General features: G+C 41.8%; 1 protein-coding gene across 1 annotated transcript in view; it reads left to right on the top strand.

The window, feature by feature from the left end:
- The first annotated feature begins 581 nt into the window (after nucleotides 1-581).
- Nucleotides 582-25,446, top strand: part of DPYSL3 (dihydropyrimidinase like 3) — a 110,006-nt gene continuing 85,141 nt past the window's right edge. Inside the window, exon 1 of the mRNA XM_021701782.1 lies at nucleotides 582-1,092. Within this exon, the coding sequence (XP_021557457.1) occupies nucleotides 703-1,092 (390 nt within the window). The 5' untranslated portion in view covers nucleotides 582-702. The remainder of the gene's footprint in view (nucleotides 1,093-25,446) is intronic.

The following is a 25,446-nucleotide window of genomic DNA, read 5'->3' as shown; positions in this document are numbered from 1 at the left end:
GTCTTTCTTTGAGGGTGCAGGTTTGTGAGGCAGATTGTAGAACCCGGGACAGCTGTGAGACAGTTCTAAGATGGGAATGAGACCAATCTGGGATTATGGGTAAGCAAAGTCTAGGATTGTGAGTCTGGTAAACCTGAGTTTGTGTGTACGTGTGTTGTTGTAAATCAGAATTTGGCTTTCAGATGAACACACTTGAGCCAATTAGGTTTGTGTGCACGAGTGGGGCAGAAAGATGTGTCCTCGTGAAGCAAACTCGGAAGTCAGTGTGGGGAAAACAGGGTTTGAGCGCATGTGTGAGTGAGGCAAGTTCTTGAGTGTGAATCTGAGCGTTGTTGGGCCCGCGGGAAGTGTGCATGCGTGTGTGTGCGTGTGCGTGTGCGCGCGCGCCAAGTTGGGATTTCTACTTTCGAAGGGCTACCGGGCCGCGCGACCCTGCGGGGCCACGTTAGGGTCGGGTGCGCGCCGAGGGGCGGCGGGCGGGCGACAGGTCCCGCGGCGGAGCGCGCCCGCTGCCCCGGCCCCTGCGCCGCGCGCTCGCTGGCTGGCTGGGGACTGGCAGGAACCCGAGCTGCACTGCCGCCTCTGGCGCGAACGCTCAGGCGCCTCCTCCCGCCCCAGTCACTGTGGCTCGGCGCACGCTGCCGGCGGCTGCCCTTTCGGCCTCTGGGGGAGCGAACCTGCGGGCCGCTGTGCGCCGGCACCATGGCCTCGGGCCGGAGGGGCTGGGACAGCTCCCACGAGGACGATCTGCCCGTGTACCTGGCCAGGCCGGGCACCACGGACCAGGTCCCGCGGCAGAAGTACGGCGGCATGTTCTGCAACGTGGAGGGCGCCTTCGAGAGCAAGACGCTGGATTTCGATGCCCTGAGCGTGGGGCAGCGGGGCGCGAAGACTCCCCGGAGCGGCCAGGGCAGCGGCCGCGGCTCGGGGAGCCGGCCGGGGGTCGAGGGGGACAGCCCGCGCCGGGGCCAAGGCCGGGAGGAGGGCAGGGAGCCCGCGCCCGCCTCGCCCGCCTCGCCCGCGCCCGCCGGGGTGGAGATCCGGAGCGCCACGGGCAAGGAGGTTTTGCAGAACCTCGGCCCCAAGGACAAGGTAAGGGGGCCCGGGGCTCTTCTCCTCCTGCTCTCGTTCCCTTGGCGGCCCGGGGCGCCGCGACCCGGGCACAACTTTCTCCCGCTCCCTTCGCTCGGGGACGGGGGACAGGGAGGAGGAAAAGGGCATCCTCTGCCGAGCGTACCGCGACCTCTCAGCCCGGACCGGGATTCGCGCGGGTCCCCCGTGGCAGCATCCTGGTGCGCGCGGGACCGGGTTGCGCGGGTCCCCCCCACCTCCCTGCCGTACCCCCGGGCCAGCGGGTCTGGGTGGGTGTGTCAGCGCCTCCAGCCGCGGACGCTTAGTGATTTCTAGCCCTTCTCTGCGTCTGAGTAACCACCAGCACAATTGTCTGGGCCCCACTCTGGCCCTAGATTAAATCTCAACCCGGGTCACCAGGGCAGAGGGCAAACTGGCGCTGGGAAAATGGGGTCATCTCCATAGTCCCCGGATGAACGTACAGGATGGGCGGTCTCCCCTCTCACTCTTCAGACATCAGCTCTGTCCCTGAAACTTTTGGGTGTGGAGCCACTAGACTAAACACCCTAATCTGAGTGCCTCTCTTCTGTCCTAGATCGACATTTCACATCTGTGTTTGTGAAGTGTACGTTTGTGCACGTAGTTTATTGCAAGACTGGGTACCACAGGGATCCAGCTGTCTCTGGAAGAGTATCACTTATTTTTGAAAACAGGCCGGAGTATTAAGGGTGCACTTTAAACTAGCACAAGCTGCAAATTCTCTGCTGCTCCTACATGTGCCAAAGCCAATTTCTTCTGTATGTGTATTTTTGAGAAACTCATGCACTGAACTGACTGGAGGCATGGCATTGAAATCCAACTTGCTCTCATCTATTTGTTTATTTCATCGAAAATCAGAACCACAGTTCAGAAAATTCAGGGTCTGGGCAGGGCCGGAGTATTCAAAGTTCAAACTGATGCTGTTGAGTTGGGGAACAATAGTAATCAGATACGTCACTCTTGTGTAGATAATGGCTGCAAAATCCATCCACATATATTATTCTGTGTAAATACTGATAACGAATAATAACCCAAAATGGAAATGTCTGCCCCAGAGCAATTACAGTTCATGCTTACCGGAGTTAGATGTTTTTCCCATTCAAATGCAACGAGCCAAAGGAAAGCCTATCTCTGCACTGCTTGATTTTTGAAAGTTTGAAAAAACAAGGCTTTAATTACTGATACCGTTAGGGGAAGAAAGCACTAAACTTCGTCCTGTGTAAGGGTGCCATTGGGAAACAATGTCCATGTCCCTTGCAATCACTCATTTAGTTTGTGATTTTCATATCGTCCTTAGAGTATGGGATTCCTCTAGGCCCTGCTTGTATAACACTTTTAGGAAAAACTTCTGATATTTTTGGAACAGCTGTGGCTGATTTGTAAACTTAAGAACGGTGTTACAGGAAGATTATTGCCTCTCTTTAGGTCTGAGCTGATGGGGATTGAAATGTTCCCTTCCTGACTCTCAGGGGTGGGAGAAGTGATGGAAAAGGTCGGTAACAATTGCTGTGAGTCAGTGCTGTTCCCTTTGCTGGAACACCCCTGATGTAAGCCAGATAATATGCCTGGTTTGCAAGATTTAAGAATGGTAACTAGAGAAAGGGAAAATGTTCCGCCTGTAAACCCAGAAATTCTAGCGTTTTCCTTCCTTTTGCAAACCGTATACTTTTGGCTCCTAATTGAAAAATAATAATACAACTTAAGCATCAGCAGGATTTCTTGTGCTACGTGGTTATTTCTAAGTTCAGGCTTGCTGTCAGCTTCATGCAGGCCATGTTATTATCTCTAATTTGGTTGAATCACATGGCTAAAAGGATCTGCAGACCTTATCTACTTCTGTACTTGATAGCTATTTCCTTGAGGATAGGGATCGTGCGTTTGGATTTAGCACTGTGGCTGAAATGCCTGGCACATTGGAGGTGCTCCATAAATGTTTGGTACATTAAACCTCCTTAATTAGGCCATATTTTTTGGTACATAGATGCACAATGACCATCTGGCCTCTACTTATTTTATATATATATATATGTTTTAATTTTTTAATTTCTTAAAGTAAACCCTAGGCCCATCGTGGGGCTTGAACTGACGACCCCTGAGATCGAGGGTCGCATGCTCTACTGACCTAGCCAGCCTTTTGGCCTCTATTTAAATACCACGTTTTCAGGGAGTGCTCCACCTCATGAAGCAACTTTTGGAAAACTTCACTTTAAAAAAATTAAATTAAGCCCAATTCTGCCTCCTTGTAGTTTCTATAAGCTATTCTTAGTTCTGACCTTATAAAATACAAGAATAAAGTTTTTTTAAAATTCTGGGATATTTTAATGACTTGAAGCATGTGGGTTTGTTTAGCTGTCAGAAAAGCCTGGGTACTGCCACAGTAACAAGCAGTCCCCACATCTCAGTGGCTGAATCAAACAACAGTTTATTTCTTGCTCCTGCTACGTCCAACAGGGGTCAGCAGGACAGCTCTGTTAATCATTTCCCCGCAGGGACCTAGATGGATAGCCTGAGGGAAGTTTCATCTTGACACACCCGTGTTGGTGAGAACCTGTAGTGAGCTGCTCACAGACTCTTGAACTCCCATGCTGAAGTCGCAAAAATGACTTAGGTTCACATTTCCCAAGCCCGAGCAACTCATTAATCCGTGTCCAACTTCAAAAGAATGGGGAGGGTGCAATCTTACTGTGATCCTGTAAGACAGAGGTTAGAAATATTTGGAATATAGCTTTAATATCCCTCCTCGATTTGGGGCGGGACTACTGGGATGAGACCTGGCTCCACCCACCCAAATTATGTGACTGTAAGCATATAGCTCGGCCCTTGTGCCCTAGCTTTCTCACCTGCTAGGGTGGATAACAGTGACTACTTTGCATATAATAAGTACTCAATACATATTAATTACTCTTACTCTTTGATTTTTACTGCCTTTTATATGTTTGAGGGCAATTATCACATTCTCCTTAAAATTCTCTTTTTTAGCCTTATCATCGTTCCTAGCTTCTTTAGCTTTCCTATATGTAAGCCTTTCACCCTTCTGATTTCCTTTTCGGGTTATACTATTTTTTTTTTTTTTAAAGATTTTATTTATTTATTTGAGACAGAGAGAATGAGAGAGAGCGCACATGAGAGGGGGGAGGGTCAGAGGGAGAAGCAGGCTCCCTGCCGAGCAGGGAGCCCGATGCGGGACTCGATCCAGGGACTCCAGGATCATGACCTGAGCCGAAGGCAGTCGCTTAACCAACTGAGCCACCCAGGCGCCTGAGGTTATACTATATTTTATAAATATTCTTTCAAAAATACAGTGCCCAGAACTGAACACAGTGCTCCAGATGGGATATGGCCATGGCAAAATGTATTAGGCTAGTTCATTTCCTTGATTTATAGACAACATATGCTTCTGTAGTAGGAGATTACACCTAATAATTCAGTATCCATGTCTTGCTATTGTCTCCATAGTACATTCTCTGTCATTCAAGTGTTCAGAAAATTTTTCACATCAGCTGCTATTAAGCCAGGATGTCTCCATTTTTATACTGGTACAACTGAACTTAAAACCAACCAACCGACAAACAAACAAAAAATCTTTAACTATGGGATTTTATTTTTGTTCCTTCTATAATATTTATCACCATCTTAGCTCATCTTTCTGTCATGGTAACTTTGAAACTTAATTCTATGACATAGCATCCCTCTCCCCAGCTCTGGACCATCTGCAGATTCGGTAAGTACTCTTTTTGAGCACTTTCTGTGTACCTGATATCTAGCTCTCTATCTAGATATAGATATATTGTTGAACATGATTTTACAGATAGGGAAATTGAAATTCATAGACTCTAAGTGTTTAGCCCCAAATCACATTGATAATAAGTGGGGAGCCAGAATTCAAACTGATTTTTCTGAGTCCAGAGTCCATTTTTCTGAGTTCTGAGTCCTTCTTTCCAGACAGAGAGGCTGCTTTATTTTAATTCAGTGAGCCTGACCATTGTGTCTGCTGCTGATATGTTACTATCATGCAGGGCAAGGACAGAGCTTTCTGCCACACCTCTAGAACCTTCCTCCATCTTGTCGCCAACCCATTATTCAGGACACTTGGAGAACGGATGCTCAGCCTATGGAAAGAGTTGCTGCAAGATCCTTATTTTTCCAAGTTGAATGCAAAGTTATTAAGAGAGATTTTAAAAACATGTCTCAATAAACACACAATATGCTTTGTCTGTAGCGTACCTACTTCTTAACTCCCACCTTCAGGAAATGAATTTAGTTAATAAATGAATAAATTACGAAGAAATTTCACAACAAAAGTGTATAGCTGAATAAGAGTAAAAAAAAAAAAAAGTCTCTGAGTTACACTTTGAAGTGCCAAGTGCCAAGTTTGAAGTATGACTTGGGTGTTTATATTGTGGTTCTGGACCTACCTAAACACCTTGTTAAATTATGCAGCTAGATTTTTCTTATGATAGACACTTATACTGCCCCAATCCTCCATGGTTGGCTCATACAGGTTTTTGTTTATAACTTTTGACAGTAAGTGCATAAAAAAGCAATTTTAAATGAATAGGAAATATTTTTCACCATTTCTCAAGATGGTTTCCAGAGTTTTTCCTGCAGTGAAGAAATTACTAACGGGAGGAGAATTATGATATATGGTCTGCCAAGAGCAAATGATACTGTGAAGACTCTGTCATCCAGTGGAAACAAAGTAATGACATTATGATTACATGGGTCTATTGATAACTCCCTTTCAGGAGCCATGGGTCATTTCTCACGTGGGCCACTTTTGTGCAAGATGTTTCCTTTGTGAAGTCAGTAGGGGTTCTGGGTGTAGTGGGGAGAGCACTTGAAACATGTGAGCTGTGGTGCTTACCTTTTTATCATTTGTCGTGTGCTTTTTTGGTCCTGGGTGGAAAGTTTTCAAAATGATCCAGAGAAAGTGAAGTTCTCCTCCTTATCCTGCGTAAGGGAAGACGGCTGGAAATAGAATTCTAGGTTTATAAAGGCCTCTCCAAATCATCAGAATGCCTGGAGTGCATGTGAATTTTACAAAGATGCCCTGAGGAAGGAAAGTTTGCCCTTAAGCTGGGAAAAAATGTTCTTGCTTACCTGGCCCCCAGGCCACACTCGAATCTGGGACTATATTTACTTACCCAAACTTGGAAGTGTTTGAAACCTTTCAGAACTTTGGTGTAGTTTGACAGTAGGCATTTGAGGAACATAAAAAATGCGCCTTCCAAGTAATGCTGCAATTGGCAGTGTTCCCTCAAAGTAATGGTCCATGGAGACAGGATTTTGCTGACGGCTCTTATAAGTAATGTTTAAAATGGCCAGGGGACTGTCCGGGAGGCTTTTCTGTCAGTGATTTCTATAGCTGATTAATTTCCTCTGGGCGTTATTCCTACAGATAATGTTCCTTTGAGTCAGGGGATAAAGCTTACTAGGAATAGGTAGTCTGGTTGTAGGGAATGCAGGCTGTGACTGGCAGCGCAGCCCTTCATTTTTGAGAAGAGGCAGAAGTCCATTTAGGCATGTAAGCACTTTTTAAAAACTTAAACTTCTAGGAAAATATAATGTTAAAACTTACCTGTACTCTTGACTTGGACTTATGTGGCATTCAAAAAACCGTTCTACTCCATCAGAAAATAAGGCAAACAAACAATAAACAAAGCAGCAAACAAACAATAAACAAAGCAACGGGCTCAAATTGGCAGGCTCAGCTTAGAGACCCAGTCTTTCACCAGCTGTACAACTTGGGCAAGTTATCTCCCTTCTCTCTCAGCCTTGGTTTCCTCCTTTCTAAAGTGAGGGGGGGTGGACCAGATGGTCACCAGAGCCACAGTCTTTAAGCTTTTTTGATTGTGCACCTCTATGCAAAAGCTTATTGAGCATGGTCTCTCTCTACGTATATGTACACACATGTGCATTTATATAAATTACGTGCACAAATTATGTACAGTTGACCCTTGAAAAACCCAGGGGTTAGGGTGCCAACCCCCATGCAGTCAAAAAACCATGTATATCTTTTGACTCCCCAGAACCTTAACTACTCATAGCCTGCTGTTGACCGGAAGCCTTACTGATAAACAGTCGTTCAACACATATTTTATATGTTATATGTTTTATGTACTTCATTCTTACGATAAAGTAAGCTGGAGAAAAGAAAATGTTATTAAGAAAATTGCAAGGAAGAGAAAATATATGTAGAGTACTGCACTGTATTTATTGAAAAAAAAAATCCACGTGTAAATGGACCAGTGCAGTTCAAACCTGTGTTGTTCAATGGTCACCTGTATTAATATCTTATGACCATTCTACAATACAGACACAAGTACAAAGTAAAATAGTATATATACAAATATAGATCCTTGTACCTTAGTGGCTTATCTTACCCACCCATTTGGGTCTAAGTGTGTGTAAGTCTCTAATCTTTATCTCAAAGCCGTTAAGAGTCAGTGGTTCTAATACTACAGTCATAAATGAGTTCATTGTCAGTTTGAGTTCTTCAGCAATATATGCTCTTTTTTAAAAAAATAATTTATTTGAGAGAGATGGGCGGGGGGGGGGGGAAGAGGGGCAGAGAGAGAGGGAGAAGAGGGACAGAGGGAGAGGGAGAGAGAGAATCCCAAGTAGACTTCCTGCTGAGTGCAGAGCCTGACGCGGGGCTCGACCTCACAACCCTAAGATCGTGACCTGAGCCAAAATCAAGGGTCAGACATTTAACCAAATGAGCCACCCAGGTGCCCTGGTATATGCTCTTTTATGGACCAGTTTCTAAGAGAAAATTCAAAACTGTTGGAGGCTTGCTGTAAGGCTACAGACCAAGTGCTGGGTAGTGCTCAGTATACTCTCTTTATATATGTGGGGTTGGGCCAGTTTGTGGATAGGATAGCAAGGTCACCATAAATACGATGAGTCCCCAGATCTCCATTTAACCCCTATTTTTTTCTCTACTTGTTTATTCAGAAAGCACTTATTAAGCACTAGCTATGTAGGTGCACGATGAAAAACTAATTTTGAAGAAACGAACAGATAAACAATAGGAAAGCTTAAACTGCATTTCCCTGTAGTCTCCCATAGAAAATTGCCATTAATACAGTGGTGTATTTTTCACATCTCTGTGGGTATGACACATGTGTTTTTCATTCCAAAATGAAAATAGGAATATACAGTATTACCTGTTTTAAAACTATTTTTTACCACTTTAATACATTTTCAGCAACTTTATTTCTGAAAGCAGTTTTAGGTTCAGAGCAAAAATGAGTGGAAAGTACGGAGATTTCCTTTATTTTCCCCCACCCCCACACCTCCGAAGCTTCCTCTCTTATTTACATCTTCCACCAGAGTAGCACACTGGTTACACTTGAGGAACCCTCACTGACCTATCTTTATCACCCAGAGGTCATAGTTTACCTTAGGGCTCACTCTTGGTGTTGTTCATTCTGTGGATTTTGACAAATGCCTAAGGTCATATATCCACCATTATAGTATCAGACACAGGATTTTCATTGTCCTGAAAGTCCTTTGCACTCCACCTATTCATTTCTCCCTTCCCTCTACCCCTGGCAACTACAGTCTTTCTCTTGTCCCCAGAGTTTTGCCTTTTTCAGAATGTCATATATTTGGAATCATGGAGTATGCAGCTTTTTCAGATTGGCTTCTTTCACTTAGTAACATGCTTTTAATGTCCCTCCATGTCTTTTCATGGCTGGATAACTCATTTTTTTGGAGCACTGAATAGTATTCCATTTTCTGGATGTACAGTTTATTTATCCATTCACCTACGGGAGTATATTCTGGTTGCTTCTGAGTTTTGGCAATTGTGACTAAAGCTTCTGTAAACATTTGTGTGCAGCTTTTTATGTGGACATAAATTTTCAATTTGCTTGTGTAAATACCAAGGAGTGCAGTTGCTGGATGGTATGGTAAGAGTATATTTTGTTTTGTGAGGAATCTCTAAACTGTCTTCCAAAGAGGCTATCCCATTTTGTATTCATTCCTACCAGCTTTGAATGAGAGTTTCTGTTGCTCCACATCCTTGTCAGCATTTGGTGTTGTCACTGTTTTGGATTTTGGCCATTGTAGTAGGTGTGTAGTGGTTTCTCATTGATGCTTCAATTTGCAATTATTTGAGGACATATGGTGTGGAGCATCTTTTCATATACTTGCCATCTGTGTATCTTCTTTGGTGAGGTGTCTGTTCAAGGCTTTGGCCCATTTTTTAATAGGGTTATTCATTTTCTTATTGTTGAGTTTTAAGAGTTCTTTGTATATATTTTGGATAACAGTCCTATATCAGGTGTGTCTCTTGCAAATATTTTCTCCCAGTCTATGGCTTGTCTTCTCATTCTATTGACATTGATTTTTGTAGAACAGAGGTTTTTAATTTTAATGAAGTCCAGTTTATCCATTCTTTCTTTCATGGGTTATGCCTTTGGTGTTGTAAGTCATTGCCATACCCAAGGTCATTTGGGTTTTCTTCTATCTTATCTTCTAGGGGTTTTATAGTTTTGCATTTTACATTTTGGTCTGTGATCCATTTTGAGTTAATTTTTATGAAGGGTTTAAAGTCTGTGTCTACATTCATTTTATTGCATGTGGATGTTCAATTGTTCCAGCACTATTTGTTGAAAAAGACTATCTTTGCTCCATTCTACTGCTTTTGCTCCTTTGTCAAAGATCAGTTGACTGTATTTATATGGATCTATTTCTAGGCTCTCTATTCTGATCCATTAATCTGCGTATGTATTCTTTTGCCAGTACCACATTGTCTTACTCTTTATTTTATTATTTTTTAAGTGGGCTCCATGTCCAATGTGGGGCTCAAACTCACAACCCCAAGATCAAGAGTCACATGCTCTTTTTTTTTTTTTTTAAGATTTTTATGTATTTGACAGAGAGAGACACAGTGAGAGAGGGAACACAAGCAGGGGGAGTGGGAGAGGGAGAAGTAGTCTTCCTGCCAAGCAGAGAGCCCGATGTGGGGCTTGATCCCAAGATCCTGGGACCATGACCTGAGCTGAAGGCAGACTCTTAACGACTGAGCCACCCAGGTGCCCCGCATGCTCTTCTTTTTAAAAAAACTATTTTATTTATTTATTTATTTATTTATTTATTTATTTATTTATTTATTTATTTATTTATTTATATAGAGAGAGCACAGGAGTGGGGGGTGGGCAGAGGGAGAGGGAGAGAGAATCTCAAGCCTATTCTGTGCTGAACGTGGAACCGGACGTGGGTCTTGCTCTCACCACCCTGAGATCATGATCTGAGCCGAAATCAAGAGTCAGATGCTTAACGGACTAAGCTACCCGGGTGCCTGAGTCACATGTTCTTCTGACTGAGCTGGCCAGGCACACCTAATACCACATTGTTTTGATTAGTGTAGCTTCATTGTAAGTCTTAAGGTGTCAGTTCTTTCGAGTTTCTCATCATTAAGTATGATGTTAGCTGCGGGTCTCTTTTTTTTTAAGATTTGTTTATTTATTTGAGAGAGAGAGCATGGAGCCCTACGTGGGGCTTGATTCCACGACCCTGAGATCACGACCTGAGTGAAACCAAGAGTCTGAGGCTTAACCGACTGTGCCACCCAAGTGCCTCTAGCTGTAGGTTTTTAATTGATGTTGAGGACGTCCTCATCTGTTACTAGTTTGCTGAGAATTTTTGTCATTCATGGGTGCCAAATTTTGTCAAATGCTTCTTTTGCATCTATTGATTTTGCTCGTTATTTTTCTTTAGCTTCTTTTTTTTTTTTTTTAAAGATTTTATTTATTTATTTGAGACAGAGAGAATGAGAGACAGAGAGCATGAGAGGGAGGAGGGTCAGAGGGAGAAGCAGACTCCCCGCCGAGCAGGGAGCCCGATGCGGGACTCGATCCCGGGACTCCAGGATCATGACCTGAGCCGAAGGCAGTCGCTCAACCGACTGAGCCACCCAGGCGCCCATTTCTTTAGCTTCTTGATGTGATAGATTACATTAATTTTCCAGTATTGAACCAGCCTCGCATACCTTGGATAAATCCCACTTGGTCATGGTGTATAATTCTTTGTATACATTATTGAATTTGATTTGCTAATATTTTGTTAAGAAATTTTACATCTGTGCTCATGAGAGATATTGGTGTCTCATTTTCTTTTCTTGTAATGTCTATCTGGTTTTGGTATTAGAGTAATGGTGTCCTCCTGGAATGAGTTAAGTATTCCCCTTGCTTCTGTCTTCTGGAAGAGATTGTAGAGAGTTGGCTTAATTTCGTCTTCAAAGGTTTGGTAGAGTTCACTAGTGAACCCATCTGGACCTAGTTCTGTTTAGGAAGGTTATAAATTATTGATTCAATTTCTTTAATAGATAAGAACCTATTCAGATTGCCTATTTCTTCTTGTGTGAGTTTTACTAGACTGTGTCTTTTTCAAGGAAATAGTCCATTTTGTCTAGATTATCAAATTTGTGGGCATAGAGTTTTTCATAATATTCTTTGTTATCCTTTTAATCTCAGTGGGATCTGTAGTGATGGCCCCACTTTCATTTCTTGTACAGTTTGGGTCTTTTTTTCTTAGTTATTCTGGTTAGATGCTTATCAGTTTTATTGATCTTTTCAAAGAAACAGTTTTTGGTTTAATTTCCTTTATTGATTTCTTGTTTTCAGTTTCATTGATTTATGTTCTAATTTTTATTCTTTCTCTTCTTCTGCTAACGTTGGGTCTAATTTGTCTTCTTTTTCTAGTTTCCTAAGATGGAAGCTTAGATTATTGATTTTAAGTGTTTTCTTTTTTAATATATTCATTCAATGTTATAAATTTTCTTCTAATCACTGCTTTAATTGCATCCCTCAAATTTTGTTATGCTGTATTTCACTTTTATTTAGCTCAAAATATTTCAACATTTCTTTTGAGATTTCTTTAATGACCCATGTGTTGTTTGAAAGATGTTGTTTGATGAAGTATTTTGTGATTTTCCTGTGACCTTTTTGTTACTGATTTATGGTTTAATTCTATTGTGGTGTGAGAGCAGACATTGTATGATTTCTCTTCTTTTAAATTTGTTAAGGTGTGTTTTATAGCTCAGAATGTGGTCTATCCTAGTGACTGTTCTATGTGAGCCTGATAAGAAGCTTCATCTTCTGTTGTTAGATGAAGTAGTCTGTGGATATCAGTTATATCTAGCTGATTGATAGTACTATTGAGTTCAACTATGACCTTATTCATTTTTCTGTCTGCTCGATCTGTCCCATTTTCCATAGAGGGGTGTTAAAGTCTCCAAGTATATTAGCAGTTTCATCTGTTTCTTCTTGCAGTTCTGTTAGTTCTTCCTCACATACTTTGATACTCTTTTTATAGGCATATATATGTTAAGAATTATTATGTCTTCTTGGAGAACTCACCCCTTTATAATTATACCTGATAATTTTCCTACTTTGAAGTCTGCTCTGCCTGAAATTAATATAGCTATTCCTGCTTTCTTTTGATTAGTGTTAGCATAGTATGTTTTTCTCTACCCATTTACTTTTGCTTCATGTGTATTCTTGTATTTTATTTATCTATTTATTTATTTAAGATTTTATTTATTTATTTGAGAAAAAAGAGCATGGGTGGTGGGGAGGGGCAGAGGGAGAAGGAGAAGCAGACTCCCCGTTGAGCAGGGAGCCCTACACAGGGCTCAATCCCAGGACCCTGAGATCATGACCTAAGCTATAACCAAGAGTCTGACCCTTAAATGACTAAACCACCCAGGCACCTCATGGGGTTGTGTTTTTTATTCATTCTGACAATCTCTGTCTTCTAATTTGTGCATTTAGACTGTTGACATTCAAAGTGATTATTGATATAGTTGGACTCCTATTTACTATATTTGCTTGTGTTTTCTACTTGTTCCTTTCCCTTGTTCTTATTTTGTCTTCCATTCTTTTTCTGCCTGTTGTAGTTTTTTTGTTTTTTTTTTTTAAGATTTCATTTATTTATTTGAGTGAGAGAGAATGAGAGATAGCACGAGAGGAAAGAGGGTCAGAGGGAGAAGCAGACTCCCCGCTGAGCAGGGAGCCCAATGTGGGACTCGATCCTAGGACTCCAGGATCATGACCTGAGCCGAAGGCAGTTGCTTAACCAACTGAGCCACCCAGGCGCCCCCTGCCTGTTGTAGTTTTAAATGAGCATATGACTGCATAATATTCCATTGTATATATATACCACATCTTTATCCATTCATCTCTCGATGGACATCTTGGCTATGGTGAGCGCTGTGAATTGTGCAAGACTGTTGAATCACAGATCTGTACCTCTGAAACAAAAAATACATTATATGTTAAAAAAAAAAAAAAGAAGAAGATAGCAGGAGGGGAAGAATGAAGGGGGGAAAATTGGAGGGGGAGATGAACCATGAGAGACGATGGACTCTGAAAAACAAACTGAAGGTTCTAGAGGGGAGGGGGGTGGGAGAATGGGTTAGCCTGGTGATGGGTATTAAAGAGGGCACGTTCTGCATGGAGCACTGGGTATTATATGCAAATAATGAATCATGGAACACTACATCAAAAACTAATGATATATGGTGATTAACATAACATAATAAAAAAAATGAGCATATGATTCTATTTTTTCTCCTTTCTTAGCATATCAGTTATACTTTTTTACTTTTCCTGGTGGTTGTCCTAGAGTTTACAATATGCATTTATGAGTAATCCTAGTGCAAGTACCGTATAATAACAAAATATTCCCAATTCTTCCCTGCCCTGTCCCTTGTATTATTGCTGTTATTCATTTCATTTATACATAAACATATATAAACATATATAATTTAATGCATTGTTGCTATTATTATTATTATTTTTTAAAGATTTTATTTATTTATTTGACAGAGAGAGACACAGCGAGAGAGGGAACACAAGCAGGGGGAGTGGGAGAGGGAGAAGCAGGCTTCCCGCCGAGCAGGGAGCCCGATGCGGGGCTCGATCCCAGGACCCTGGGATCATGACCTGAGCTGAAGGCAGACGCTTAATGACTGAGCCACCCAGGCGCCCGCTATTATTATTTTGAACAAACTGTTACATGTTAGATCAATTAAGAATAAGAAAAATTTAAGTTTTTATATTATATTCACTTATCCCTTCTCCAGTGCTTTTTCTTTTTTTTATGTAGAGTCAAGTTTCTGACCCGTATCATTTTTCTTCTCTCTGAAGAACTTCTTTTAACATTTCTTGCAAGGCAGGTGTACTGCCAACAAATTCCCTCAAGTTTTATTTGTGTGAGAAAGTCTTTATTTCTCCTTCCCCTTTTTAAAGTTATAGTTGACATACGATGTTACATCAGTTTCAAGGGTACAACAGAGTGATTCCATAAGACTGTATGTTATGCTGTGCTCACCAGAAGTGTAGCTCCCATCTGTCACTATGCAGCACTATCACAGTACCACTGACTATATTCCCTATGCTGTACCTTTCATCCCCATGATTTATTCATTCCATAACTAGAAGCCTGTATCTCCCACATCCCCTCACCCATTTTGCCCCTTCTCTGACCGTCTTCCCTGCTGGCAGCCATCAGTTTTTTTCTCTGTATTTATGGGTCTCTTTCTGCTTTCTGTTGGTTTGTTTCTTTGTTCATTTGTTTCTTAGATTCCACATGTAAGTGAAATCATACATTTGTTTTTCTCTGTCTGACTTATTTCACTTAGCATTATACCCTCTAGGGCCATCCGTGTCATTGCAAATGGCAAGATCTCATTCTTTTTTATGGCTGAATAATATTCTGTAGATATATCACATCTTCCTTATTCATTCATCTATGGATGGACACGGGTTGCTTCTGTATCTTGGCTATTATAAATAATGCTGCAGTAAACATAGGGGTGCATGTATCTTTTCAAATTAGTGTTTTTGTTTTCTTTGGGTAAATATGCAGTAGTGGAATTATTGGATCATCTGGTATATCTATTTTTAATTTTTTGAGGAACCTCCATGTTGTCTTCCAGTATGTTTTCCAGCCAGCGTTAGTCGCTGCACCAATTTACATTCCCACCAACAGTGTATGAAGATTCCTTTTTCTCCCTACCCTCACCAATGCTTATTCTTTCTTTTTAATTCTAGCCGTCCTGACAGGTGTAAGTGATGTCTCACCGTGGTTTTGATTTGCCTTTCCTTGATGATTAGCGATATTGAGCGTCTTTTCATGTGTTCTCTTTCACTTTTGAAGGATATTTTTCAAGGTCAGAATTGTAGGTTGTTTTATTTTTTTTCTCTCAACACTTTAAATATTTCAGTCTATTCTCCTCTTGCTTGTATGGTTTCTGAGAAGAAATCAGAGTAACTTTTATCTATTTTGTCTTTATCTCTGATTATCTGAAATATGAATAGGATAAGTGTAGGTGTAGTTTTTTTGGGGGGCATTCTTGATGTTCCTTGAGCTTCTGTGATATGGTGTCTGACATTAATTTAGGGGAAATTCTCAGTCATTATTGCTTTAAATATTGCTTCTGTTTTCTTTTCCCCTTCTGGGATTCCTATTATATATTTGTTACACTTTTTGGAGTTGTCTTGCAATTCTTTGGTATTGTGTTCCATTTTTTTCTGTCTTTTTTTTGCTCAGTTTTGGATGTTTCTATTGTTATATCTTCCAATTCAGAGATTCCTTTTTCAGCTGTGTCTAGTCTACTAATGAGCCCATCAAAAGTATTTTTCATTTCTATTACAATGTTTTTGATTTCTAGTATTTTTTTGATTCTTTGTTAGAATTCCCATCTCTCTGCTTGTATTATCTATCTATTCTTGAGCCTCACCTCCTTTTTCCATTGAAGCAAATTAATCAATTTTTTTTCTAAACCCCTCATCTGAAAGTTCCAACATTCCTGCCATATCTGACTCTGGTTTTGATGTTTGTTTAGTCTCTTGAAACTGTGTTTTTTGCCTTTTAGTATCCCTTGTCATATTTTCTTGAAAGGTGGATACAATGAAATGGGTAATAAGAACTCCAATAAATAGACCTTTACTAATGTAGTAGTAAAGTGTGGATCAGAGGAGAAGCACTCTACAGGCCTGTGGTTAGATCTCAGTCTTTTGGCAAGCCTGTGCCCTTGGACTGTGGGCTTCATCATGCTTCTCTTTCTTCTTCTGCTATCCCTTAGATGGGAAAAGATGACTGGACAGGGATGGAGATGTGTATTTCCCTTCCCCTATGTTGAAGGCTTGAGGAGCTGGAGTTAGGTGTTTTCCTTCTCTTGTATGGAAGGCCAGAGGTGTGGTGTTGAGTATTTCCCCTTTTCCCTCACGTAGCTTAGGCTCTGATAGCAAATTAGGCTCTGGTAAAATAGTTTTTCCTAGAGTCAGGCCTTGTTAAGGAGAATGGAATGTTCTGATGTGTTTCAAAAGTGGTTCCTTCACCCCTCCCCATTCCAGAAGCAGGAGGGGATCCTTTTCTGATAGTCACTTTGAGGACCTCAGAGAGCTCTTGGAGGTAACCGTCACAAAACTGGGAGGGCCTCCCCTGACTGGGTTTCCCTGGAGTTTTGAACTCTCAGGGTTGTCCACACTGAGCCTCCATCCATTCCTCCATCACAGTTCAGGTTTTCCTACCCTGGCACTGGCTCCTGTGGAATTGTTTGCGTGTGGGCTAATGCTCACGTGAGTTGTGACTCTCTCTCTCTGCCTCTCTGTCTCTCCAATTCTGAGGGCAGCAGTTTTCCATGTGACTTCACCTTTCTGCTGAGTCTAAGGGGAGTTGTTGATTTGTCAGTTTGCTCAGCTTTTTATTTGTTCTTAGAGTGGAGTGGCAACTTCTTAGGTCCTTACATGCTGACCTGGAAACACTAAACTTATTTTTTTTAACTTAAGTTATTATGGCATCTTTACAGAGCATCAAAGATTTTCCAAAATATAATTTACAATGGCTGTGTAGTACTCTGTTGTGATATATCACATATTTAATCACTAATTACTTTAAAAAAATTTTTTTAAAGTAATTTCTACACCCAACATGGGTCTGGAACCCACAACCCCGAGATGAAGAGTCGCACACTCTACCGAATGAGCCAGCCAGGCACCCTGAATTACTAATTTCTTTTAATTGGACATTGATATTTTAGCTTTCAATTTTGGTTTCACTTTTACTTCTCTCCTTTACTATTGTAAATAAGGAGGTGATAGACCTTCTTCTCGCCAAATCTTTGTGTATATTAATTTCTTTATTATTTGTCAGTGGAAACTTCCTAGAAATGGTGGCATGTGGTGTGGTCGTTTTCATGCTGCGGGGATACTGAGCGTGGGATGGTTGCTTGCCGTGTGGACTTCAAGGGCAGGACTCTGGGTAAACCAGGGTACACTTCTGTGTAAATCCTATAAGAGGGAGGAGTGCAGCCTGGGCCACATTGCTCAACAGCAGATGAGATTAAGGGGCCACAAGAGCCAGGCAAGTGGGGACAAAGTAAAAGACATAGGAAGAAGATGTTTTTAAATCTTACCTGGAGATAAAAATGTAGAAAAATTGTCTTCTTTCTTTGAATTTTACTTTTCCTTGGCTTTCGGGGCACAGAGAAGAGGTTCATGGTGTGTTCTAATGAAAAGCATTGCTACCTCCAATCCTTACAATAATTCTACAAAATAGGTATTAATAAAACTTCTGGAAAAGAAACCGAATATCAGAGAGGTGCCTTGACTTCCTGCAGTCCTACAACAGGAAATGGACAAAGTCCAGATTTTAGCCTACGGACTCTCTGATTGATATTTATATACCATTTGCTGTTTTTTTTTAATATGGTGGCAGCTAAACATTGGTACTGAATGGGGGGTCTAGTGCTAGAATTGGCTTGATTTAGAGGATTATCTAAAATAAAATGTCTACTAGGGAAACTTTCTGGAAAGTGAGTGAATGGGACTCACAGGATCAAAATAGGGAACCTGAATTTAGTCAAGTCCAAAAGGTGAACACAGTAGCTGAAGCAGAAGACATTAGAAGCCATGAGGCCTAGAGGGAGGCCAGGAGATGGAGCAAGGGAGGGAAGAAGTGGAGAGGCTCAGACAATTTTCGTGATATGCCCCAAGTGCCTAATGATAATTTTTTGTGGATGCTATGGCTTGCTGGTAGGTTGATCTGATTTAAAGGCACCTTTCCTATCTGCTAAGGGCAGATTATATTCAAAGGATGGTGGCAGATAAGGCTCAAATCGAGGTCTACTGGAGGCCTGGGAGTCACACACCACTTTTGTAGATAGACTCCACTGATGGCAGAACTATTTGGTTTATTTCCAAGAAGCTATCCTATGTCCAAAGAAAAAAGATGCAGTGCTTATGTTGAGTTGGAAGTGAGCGAGGGACGGGCTGTTTTCTTCTTACTAATATCTTCACATTCTGTCACTTGGATAGAAATAAATAAAACCATTGAAATGAGAAGTTGTGGGATAAATGGATGCTAAGTGAGAAGGAATAAAGTACAATTGATGAATAATAATATCTCACAACTGGTAGGGAGGAAAAACCTTTCCAGAGATACAGTTTTCTTCTACACACCAAGCAAGGGTCAGGAAGCCAGCCAGTGGTACACTTAGGGAATGTTTTAGTGAGACTATAGAGTGGGGAGCAGGGAGTTTGAAATGGGTGTAGGGGATTTGTAAGGAAGGCAGTATCTGGCAGTGCATGCTGTCAGCTGAGAGTTTATAAATAAAGGATGAGATATCTCTCAATTGTCTACAACAGGAGTCTATAAAGGTCCGGATAATAAATATCTTAGGCTTTATGGGCTGTAAAGGTGTCCACCGCAACTACCAAAGTCTGTATAACAAAGCCATCCATAGACAATATGTGAATGAATGGGTGTGACTGTGTGCCAATAAAACTTTATTTACAGAAGTCAGGTGGTGGGCTGGATTTGCCCCAAGGGCAATTGTTTGCCAACTCCTGGTCTTGGATATAAGAGGGGCACAGGGGTGTGTGGGATGTGTTTGTGTATGTGCGCTTGTGTGTGAGTATGTGATTGTGTGTGCATTGGAGTGGCAGAGGGGGACCTAGCAACTTAGTTTTTCTTTTCTTCTCTTTTCTTTTTCTTTCTTTCTTTTTGATTGTTTGGTTTTTTTTTTAGAGAGAGAGGAGGAGGAGGGGAAGAGGGAGAGGGAGAGAGAATCTCAAGCAGACTCTGCACTGAGTGCGGAGCCCATCGCTACCGATCTCACAACCCTGAGATGATGATCTGAGCAGAAATAAAGAGTCAGAGCCTTAACCTACTGAGTCACCCAGGAGCCTCCCAGCAACTTTTCAATATGAAAAGATTGAGAAACTTGAAGTAGATATGATAACTAGTCAAGACGATTTGAAAGGCTCGAAACACCTGTTCTCCTTTCAGGATGTCTGAGATTGAAGGAGGAAATTAAACATAAATACATATCTGACAATGAAGAGGAGAACACTGCAAGGTATTTTAGAGAATGCAAATTTATGAAGCGGAGGTAAAGAACAAAGGCAGGGGAAAGGGGGAGGTTACAGAGGATAACCTGGAAATGACAGTGAGAAAGAAACAAATACCGGAAGGTCCGAACAATTAGGAAGAAGGAGGTCAGGCTGAAAATAAAGCTTTGCGGCCCTGCTAGAAAAAGGAGAGGTGTGAAGGCAGCCAACAGCTTGGTGCTGCAAAGGGGAGAGGAAGCGGTGGAAAATAGGTTCTCTTGGAGTTGTTAACAGAACGTGACATTGTTAAGTGAACAGGGAGAATGCTAGGCTTGCTCACACGCAAAACATGTCAACAGATTAAAAATGGGAAGTTGTGAGAGCTGCAATAATGGCTTTATAAGTGTGTGCTCAGGAGTTTTCAGAGAAAGGGTGTACTTGGGAGGGTGTGTACTGCCTTCTGGAAGATGTGCGCTCGCCGCTCAGGAAATGTGACTTGCAGTCAGGAATTCAACAGGGGCTGGCTCCCTTTGGGGTGTGCAGTGAGAGCTGGTGGCTCTCCATTTGAGTGTTCATTCATTTCTTTATTGCTACATCCATTCATGGGCCCAACAGGTGCTTACTTCGAGTAAGTCCATTGTTAACCTCTTCAGGGTCAGCAGCAATCAGAGATCTGTCAGGTGCTTGAAGGAGTTTGCGGAAGAGGTGATGGCAGCTTCAAGATGAGCGTGCAGAAGAAGGGTGCCGGGCCTCCCTCCCACCTGGGGAGGGAGAAGGAAGGAAATAGATATTCACCGAAAAGATTTCTCCATCACAAGGCAGATTCATCCTATTAGACTGTAGAATCTCAGCGCTAGGAGCAATTTCAAAGATCATTTTCCCCTTTCACTTTATAAATAGGAAAATTGAGACCCCCCCCCCAAGATGGGAATCAGGATGAAAAATAAAAATTTTTGAGTGCTTTATATTTTCTCCTTTATATTCCAGGCACTGCTTTTTTTTTTTCTTTTTTAACTGTGGTAAAATATACATAACATAAAAATTTACCATTTTAAACATTTTTAATTGAAACATAGTTGACTTTATTTTATTTCTTGGAGTATAGTTGACATTAACCATTTTAAAGTTTAGTTACATTTACAGTGTTGTACAGTCATTACCACCACTATCATATTCCAGAACTTTTCCATAATCCCAAAAGGAAACTCTGTACCCGTTAGCAGTCACTCCCCATTTCTCCCTCTCTCCAGTCCCTGGCAACTACTAATCCGCTTTCTGTCTCTATAGATTTGCCTGTTTTGGACATTCCATATAAATGGAATCATACAATATGTGGCCTTTTTTTGTCTGGCTTCTTTCACTGAGTGTAATGTTTTCAAGGTTCATCATGTTGTAGTGTGCATTGGTATTTTATTCTTTTTTTATGGCTGGATAATGTTCCATTGTATGGATATACCACTTTTTTTTTTCAAGCCCCTTCTGAATAGTTTTTCTTAATTAATAGACTTTATTTTTTTGTGCAGTTTTAGTTTACAGAGAAAATGAACAGGAAGCACAGATTTCCAACATACCCTCCTTCCCCTCACCCTCCAGTTTCCTCTATTATTGACATCTTGCATTGGTGTGGTATTTTGTTACAACTGTAGGCCAATATTGATACTTTGTTATTAAGCCCACAGTTTATATTAGGGTTCAGTCTTGGTTTTGTATATTCTGTGGGTTTTGACAAAAAGTAGAGTAACATGTATCCACCATTACAGTATCATATGGAATAGTTTCACTGCCGTAGCTGAATAAGATTTAAAAAAAAAATTATTCTGGAAGTATAGTTGACATACAATGTTATATTAGTTTGAGGTGTAGGATATTCCACATTTTGTTTTTCCAGTCATCGGCTGATGGACACTTTGGTGGTCCTACTTTTTGGCTGTTGTGAATACTGCTGTGCCAGGCGTTTTTAAAAGCACTTTACGTGTATTAATTTAGTCTGTCCACAAAAACCCTTGCAGAGAGCTTCTGTAATTATACTCATTTTATAGATAAGAGAGGAGAGATTAGGTCACTTTCCCAAGTTCCATAGTTCATTGGAGGGGCTTGAGGGGGAGCTAAGAGCCAGCTGTCCTGTTTCCCAGCCCAGCGCCCCTTCCGCTCTCCCCACTAGCTCAGCTCTAAGGGCAGGACGCGCCCCTCACTCTGACGGCTCTTCCTCAGTGTCCGCCACGGTCCACGTGCTCAGCGTATTTCATGTAAATTAGGTGACTTAAACCCCTCTGCTGAATAATACATAGGAAACAAAAGGAAAACTGGAAGTTATTTATCAGAAGTCACTCTCCTGGAATAGTAAATGTATAAAACAACTGCCTCAGTCACAGGAGTTTGCAAATAATTTATGGGCTATTCACGTGACAGAATACTATAGAGCCATTAAAAATGATGCTGCAGAAGAATAATAGTGTGAGAACATGTTCCTGGTTTATTTAGTCCTTCAGCCTTAGCAAGTCCCTGGGCAGGAAAACTGAGGTTTAGACCGCTTTATTAATCCGCGGGAGCTCAGACGGCTTGCAGAGCCAGAATGCTGTCTAAACCTCCAAACCACGCGCTCAGCCACAATAAAAATTACATGGAAATTTAACAGAATCTTAGCAGCGGTGGATTTCTGAGCAGAGAAATAATACCTTGTGTTTTCTTCTGTTCCTTCAGCAACGTATTGCATCCTTTCTACAGTGACATAGCATTGCTTCGGAAGTTGAGTAAAAGCATTACATTTTCTCTTACGAAGAAGAGAAGCCTGTTCAAATTAACCTCAAAATGTTGTTGACTTAAAAAAAAAAAAACAAAAAGTGAGAGAGAGAGAGAGAGATTAAACCTGTCACGGAGGACAATCGGAAGAAAACACGGGCTGCAGCAAAAGGAGCCATGCTGGCGAGAGATCCTTCGTGGGGATAGAGTCCTGTGGCTGCTTTCTTCTTTACCGCCTCCACATTTGGGAACTATTAATGGCTGCTGACCCCTCCTTTTCCCTAAATAAGCATTTCTATTTCCCAATTCTGGCTGAAGTTCTTGCGATGATTTGGGAGAGCAGTGAACGACCCACACTGCATCCTGGGCAGTGGCAGCCTGGTTGCATGGGACATGTGCAACATTCAGGTATTCAAGTTGTGCCCCTCCATTCCGGGACCCCTGCCCGAAGTGTCCCCTTGCTCTCATTGCTGAATATCACCAGGGAGCACTTGCCTGGGGCCTGACTTTTATCTTCTGGGTCGTCTCCAGGAGGGATTTGAGGAAGAAGCCTTCCTCATATTGTTCATACAAGAACAGTATTCGTGTGTTATTGTTTGTTACTGTTGATAGGAACGTTACAAAAGCTAGTCATTGTCTCTGAGGACTTAGGTTGTTGATATTTAATTCCAAATTTCCCCTTTCACGTCCGTCCCCTCATTCAGTCAGCACTGATGTGGCTCCACAATAGCTGTAATATTGTCATAATTTCCATAGAAACCATCCGCCAAGCTGCAAACACAGGATTACACCCTCCCCGCAGGCAGAGGCAGGAAGGCCAGATGGGCTATGAAGGGGAAAAGGCCCTCAGTGAGACATCAATCACTTGGTGTGGGGGGTGTGGGGGGAGGGGAAGCTCGATGGGGGAGGGGTGAGGAGGAAAGCACGTTAGGAGGAAAATTGTGTTTGGTACAGTCTTTGCCACAGGGTGAAATTCCCAAACGAAGCGGCCGGCAGTGCGGGCTCCTTTCCAGGGCCCAGGTCTGGGCCTGCTTACTTGCTCGGACTCTGGTGCTAATGAGGTGGGAGACAAAGATTTCTTCCTCTGTGGGCTCTCGGCTTATTGACCGTTAACCACAGACAGATAGAAGGTCCTGGTGAGCACTTGTGCATAGGAAGATAGACACAGGAAGTAACAGGTAACGCCGTGCCTTCCCTGTGTGCCAGGCTGGAACGAGCCTTCACAGGGATATTTCTTTGGACATTCACAGCGTCTCTGAGGGGCAAGGTACTGTGATTCCCATTTTACAGATGAGGTAACTGGGCTGCTCTCACTTGCTTTCCTTCTTATCTCAGCTTCATCTTGAGTGTTTTCAGGGACTTTTCCCTGGGCCCTCAAAGTCAGGTGAGGTGCTCTTGTGGGCTACCTGACGAACTTGTCCCTGATACTTAACGCTGTTTTATAAATTCTCATTTGCCTCTTTCCCACTAGCCTGGGCGCTTTTTGAAGGCAATGCCCTTAGTTTCTAACACAGGGGTTGACTCACAGTCATGCTCAATACATATTTTTGAATGAATAAATGGATGAACAGGGAAGTTCCAGTAACTTATTCAAACTCTGTTTTTTTTCACAGTTATATCCTGGCAGTTAGCACAGTCTCTGGCATATAATAGACCCTCCATAAATATTTGAATGAAATAGTTAATAGAATGAACATCCATTAGCTCATCACATAGTGTATCAGGGAGTCATGCCAAGCTTTTCTGACTTCCGACGCTGTGTTGAATTAGCTGGTAATTATACCTGAATGTTGCACATGTTGCAGTGCTTTCACACGCTTTCACATCATTCTCATGTCTGGTCAGGCAATTTAAAGTGCATGGCTTCCTGATATTGGCGTGGTGCTTTCTGCTTTTAGAAGTACATCTCATTATATAACAGCTCTCACACTTATCTGAGGTCACCTCCATGGCGGTGGAGAAAACATTTGTCTCAAAGCCATGAGAGCAAGGGAGAGACATGGTTCTGTTACACGTTATGTAAATTTGGCCAAATCCCTTCACCTTCTCCATTTTTATTTTTTATTATTTTATTTTATTTCTTTATAAGATTTTATTTATTTGTTTGTCAGAGAGAGCAAGAGAGAGAGAGAGCACGAGTGCACACAAGCAGAGGGAGAAGCAGGCTCCCTGATGAGCAAGGAGCCCGATGTGGGACTCGATCCCAGGACCCTGAAATCATGACCTGAGCCGAAGGCAGTTGCTTAACTAACTGACTGAGCCACCCAGGCGTCCCGGCTTCTCCATTTTTAAAACAAAATTTTATAATTGTCGAAGTTGCATCATTAACACGTGGGGTTTGTTATGCTTTCCTCTGTACGTTTATACAAGTTTGAAATTTTTTTTCAAATAAAGGTTTTAAAATGTTGAATTCTAAAAAACAAACAAACAAAACCATGAATCCCTTAGTTGAGTTAAATTTGAGATTTTCTAGGAACATACCTCCCCATCACCTTTTTAAATGGAAATATGGTTGGCACACAGTTTATACGTGAGTTTCAGGCGTACAGCATAGTGATTTAACAAGTCTATACTGTGCTATGCTATGTTATGTTATGTTACAGGATGCTCACTACAAGTGTAGCTACCATCTATTACTATATAACGCTGCTACATTTCATTGACTGTATTCCCTATGCTGTGCCTTTATCCCTGTGACTTATTCGTTCCACAACTAGGAGCCTGTATCTCCCAGTTCCCTTCACCCATTTTGCCCATCCCCCCACTCTCCTTCCCTCTGGCAACCACTAGTTTGTTCTCTGGTATACCTCTCCTTAAAAAAAAAAAATCAAAAATAATCTTATGCATAACCCCAATAAAAGTGGACCTTCATGGATAGAGGTCTTTTCCCCATCTTCCCTTCATGTGCCCACCCCCACTCTAGGTAGCCTCTGAGAAAGCTCAGCGAACAACTAGCTTCCTGGTAAATACAGTTCAGAACCTACTAGAGTAGATTACATTTGAGGCCCCTCTCATTCTAAAGTTTAGGAATTTTAGAAATATGGATACAGAGCCCTGCAAACTATATAGCCAATTCTGGGCTAATGGTATGTGTGACCTATCTTTACAAACAGGCATCTTGATGGAGATGATTGGGCATGGGATTTGGGGTCATGCTTTCTGATTTTTGAACCCAGAATCACCACTTCCCCAAAGGTTATTACGATCGAGCAAGCCATTTCACTTTTCTGAGCCAGTTTCCTCCTCTATA

The sequence above is a fragment of the Neomonachus schauinslandi genome, chromosome 7, assembly GCF_002201575.2.
Source record: "Neomonachus schauinslandi chromosome 7, ASM220157v2, whole genome shotgun sequence".
Lineage (NCBI taxonomy): Eukaryota > Metazoa > Chordata > Mammalia > Carnivora > Phocidae > Neomonachus > Neomonachus schauinslandi.
The sequence above is the reverse complement of the archived record's forward strand: the minus strand, read 5'-3'. Positions and strand labels throughout refer to the sequence as shown.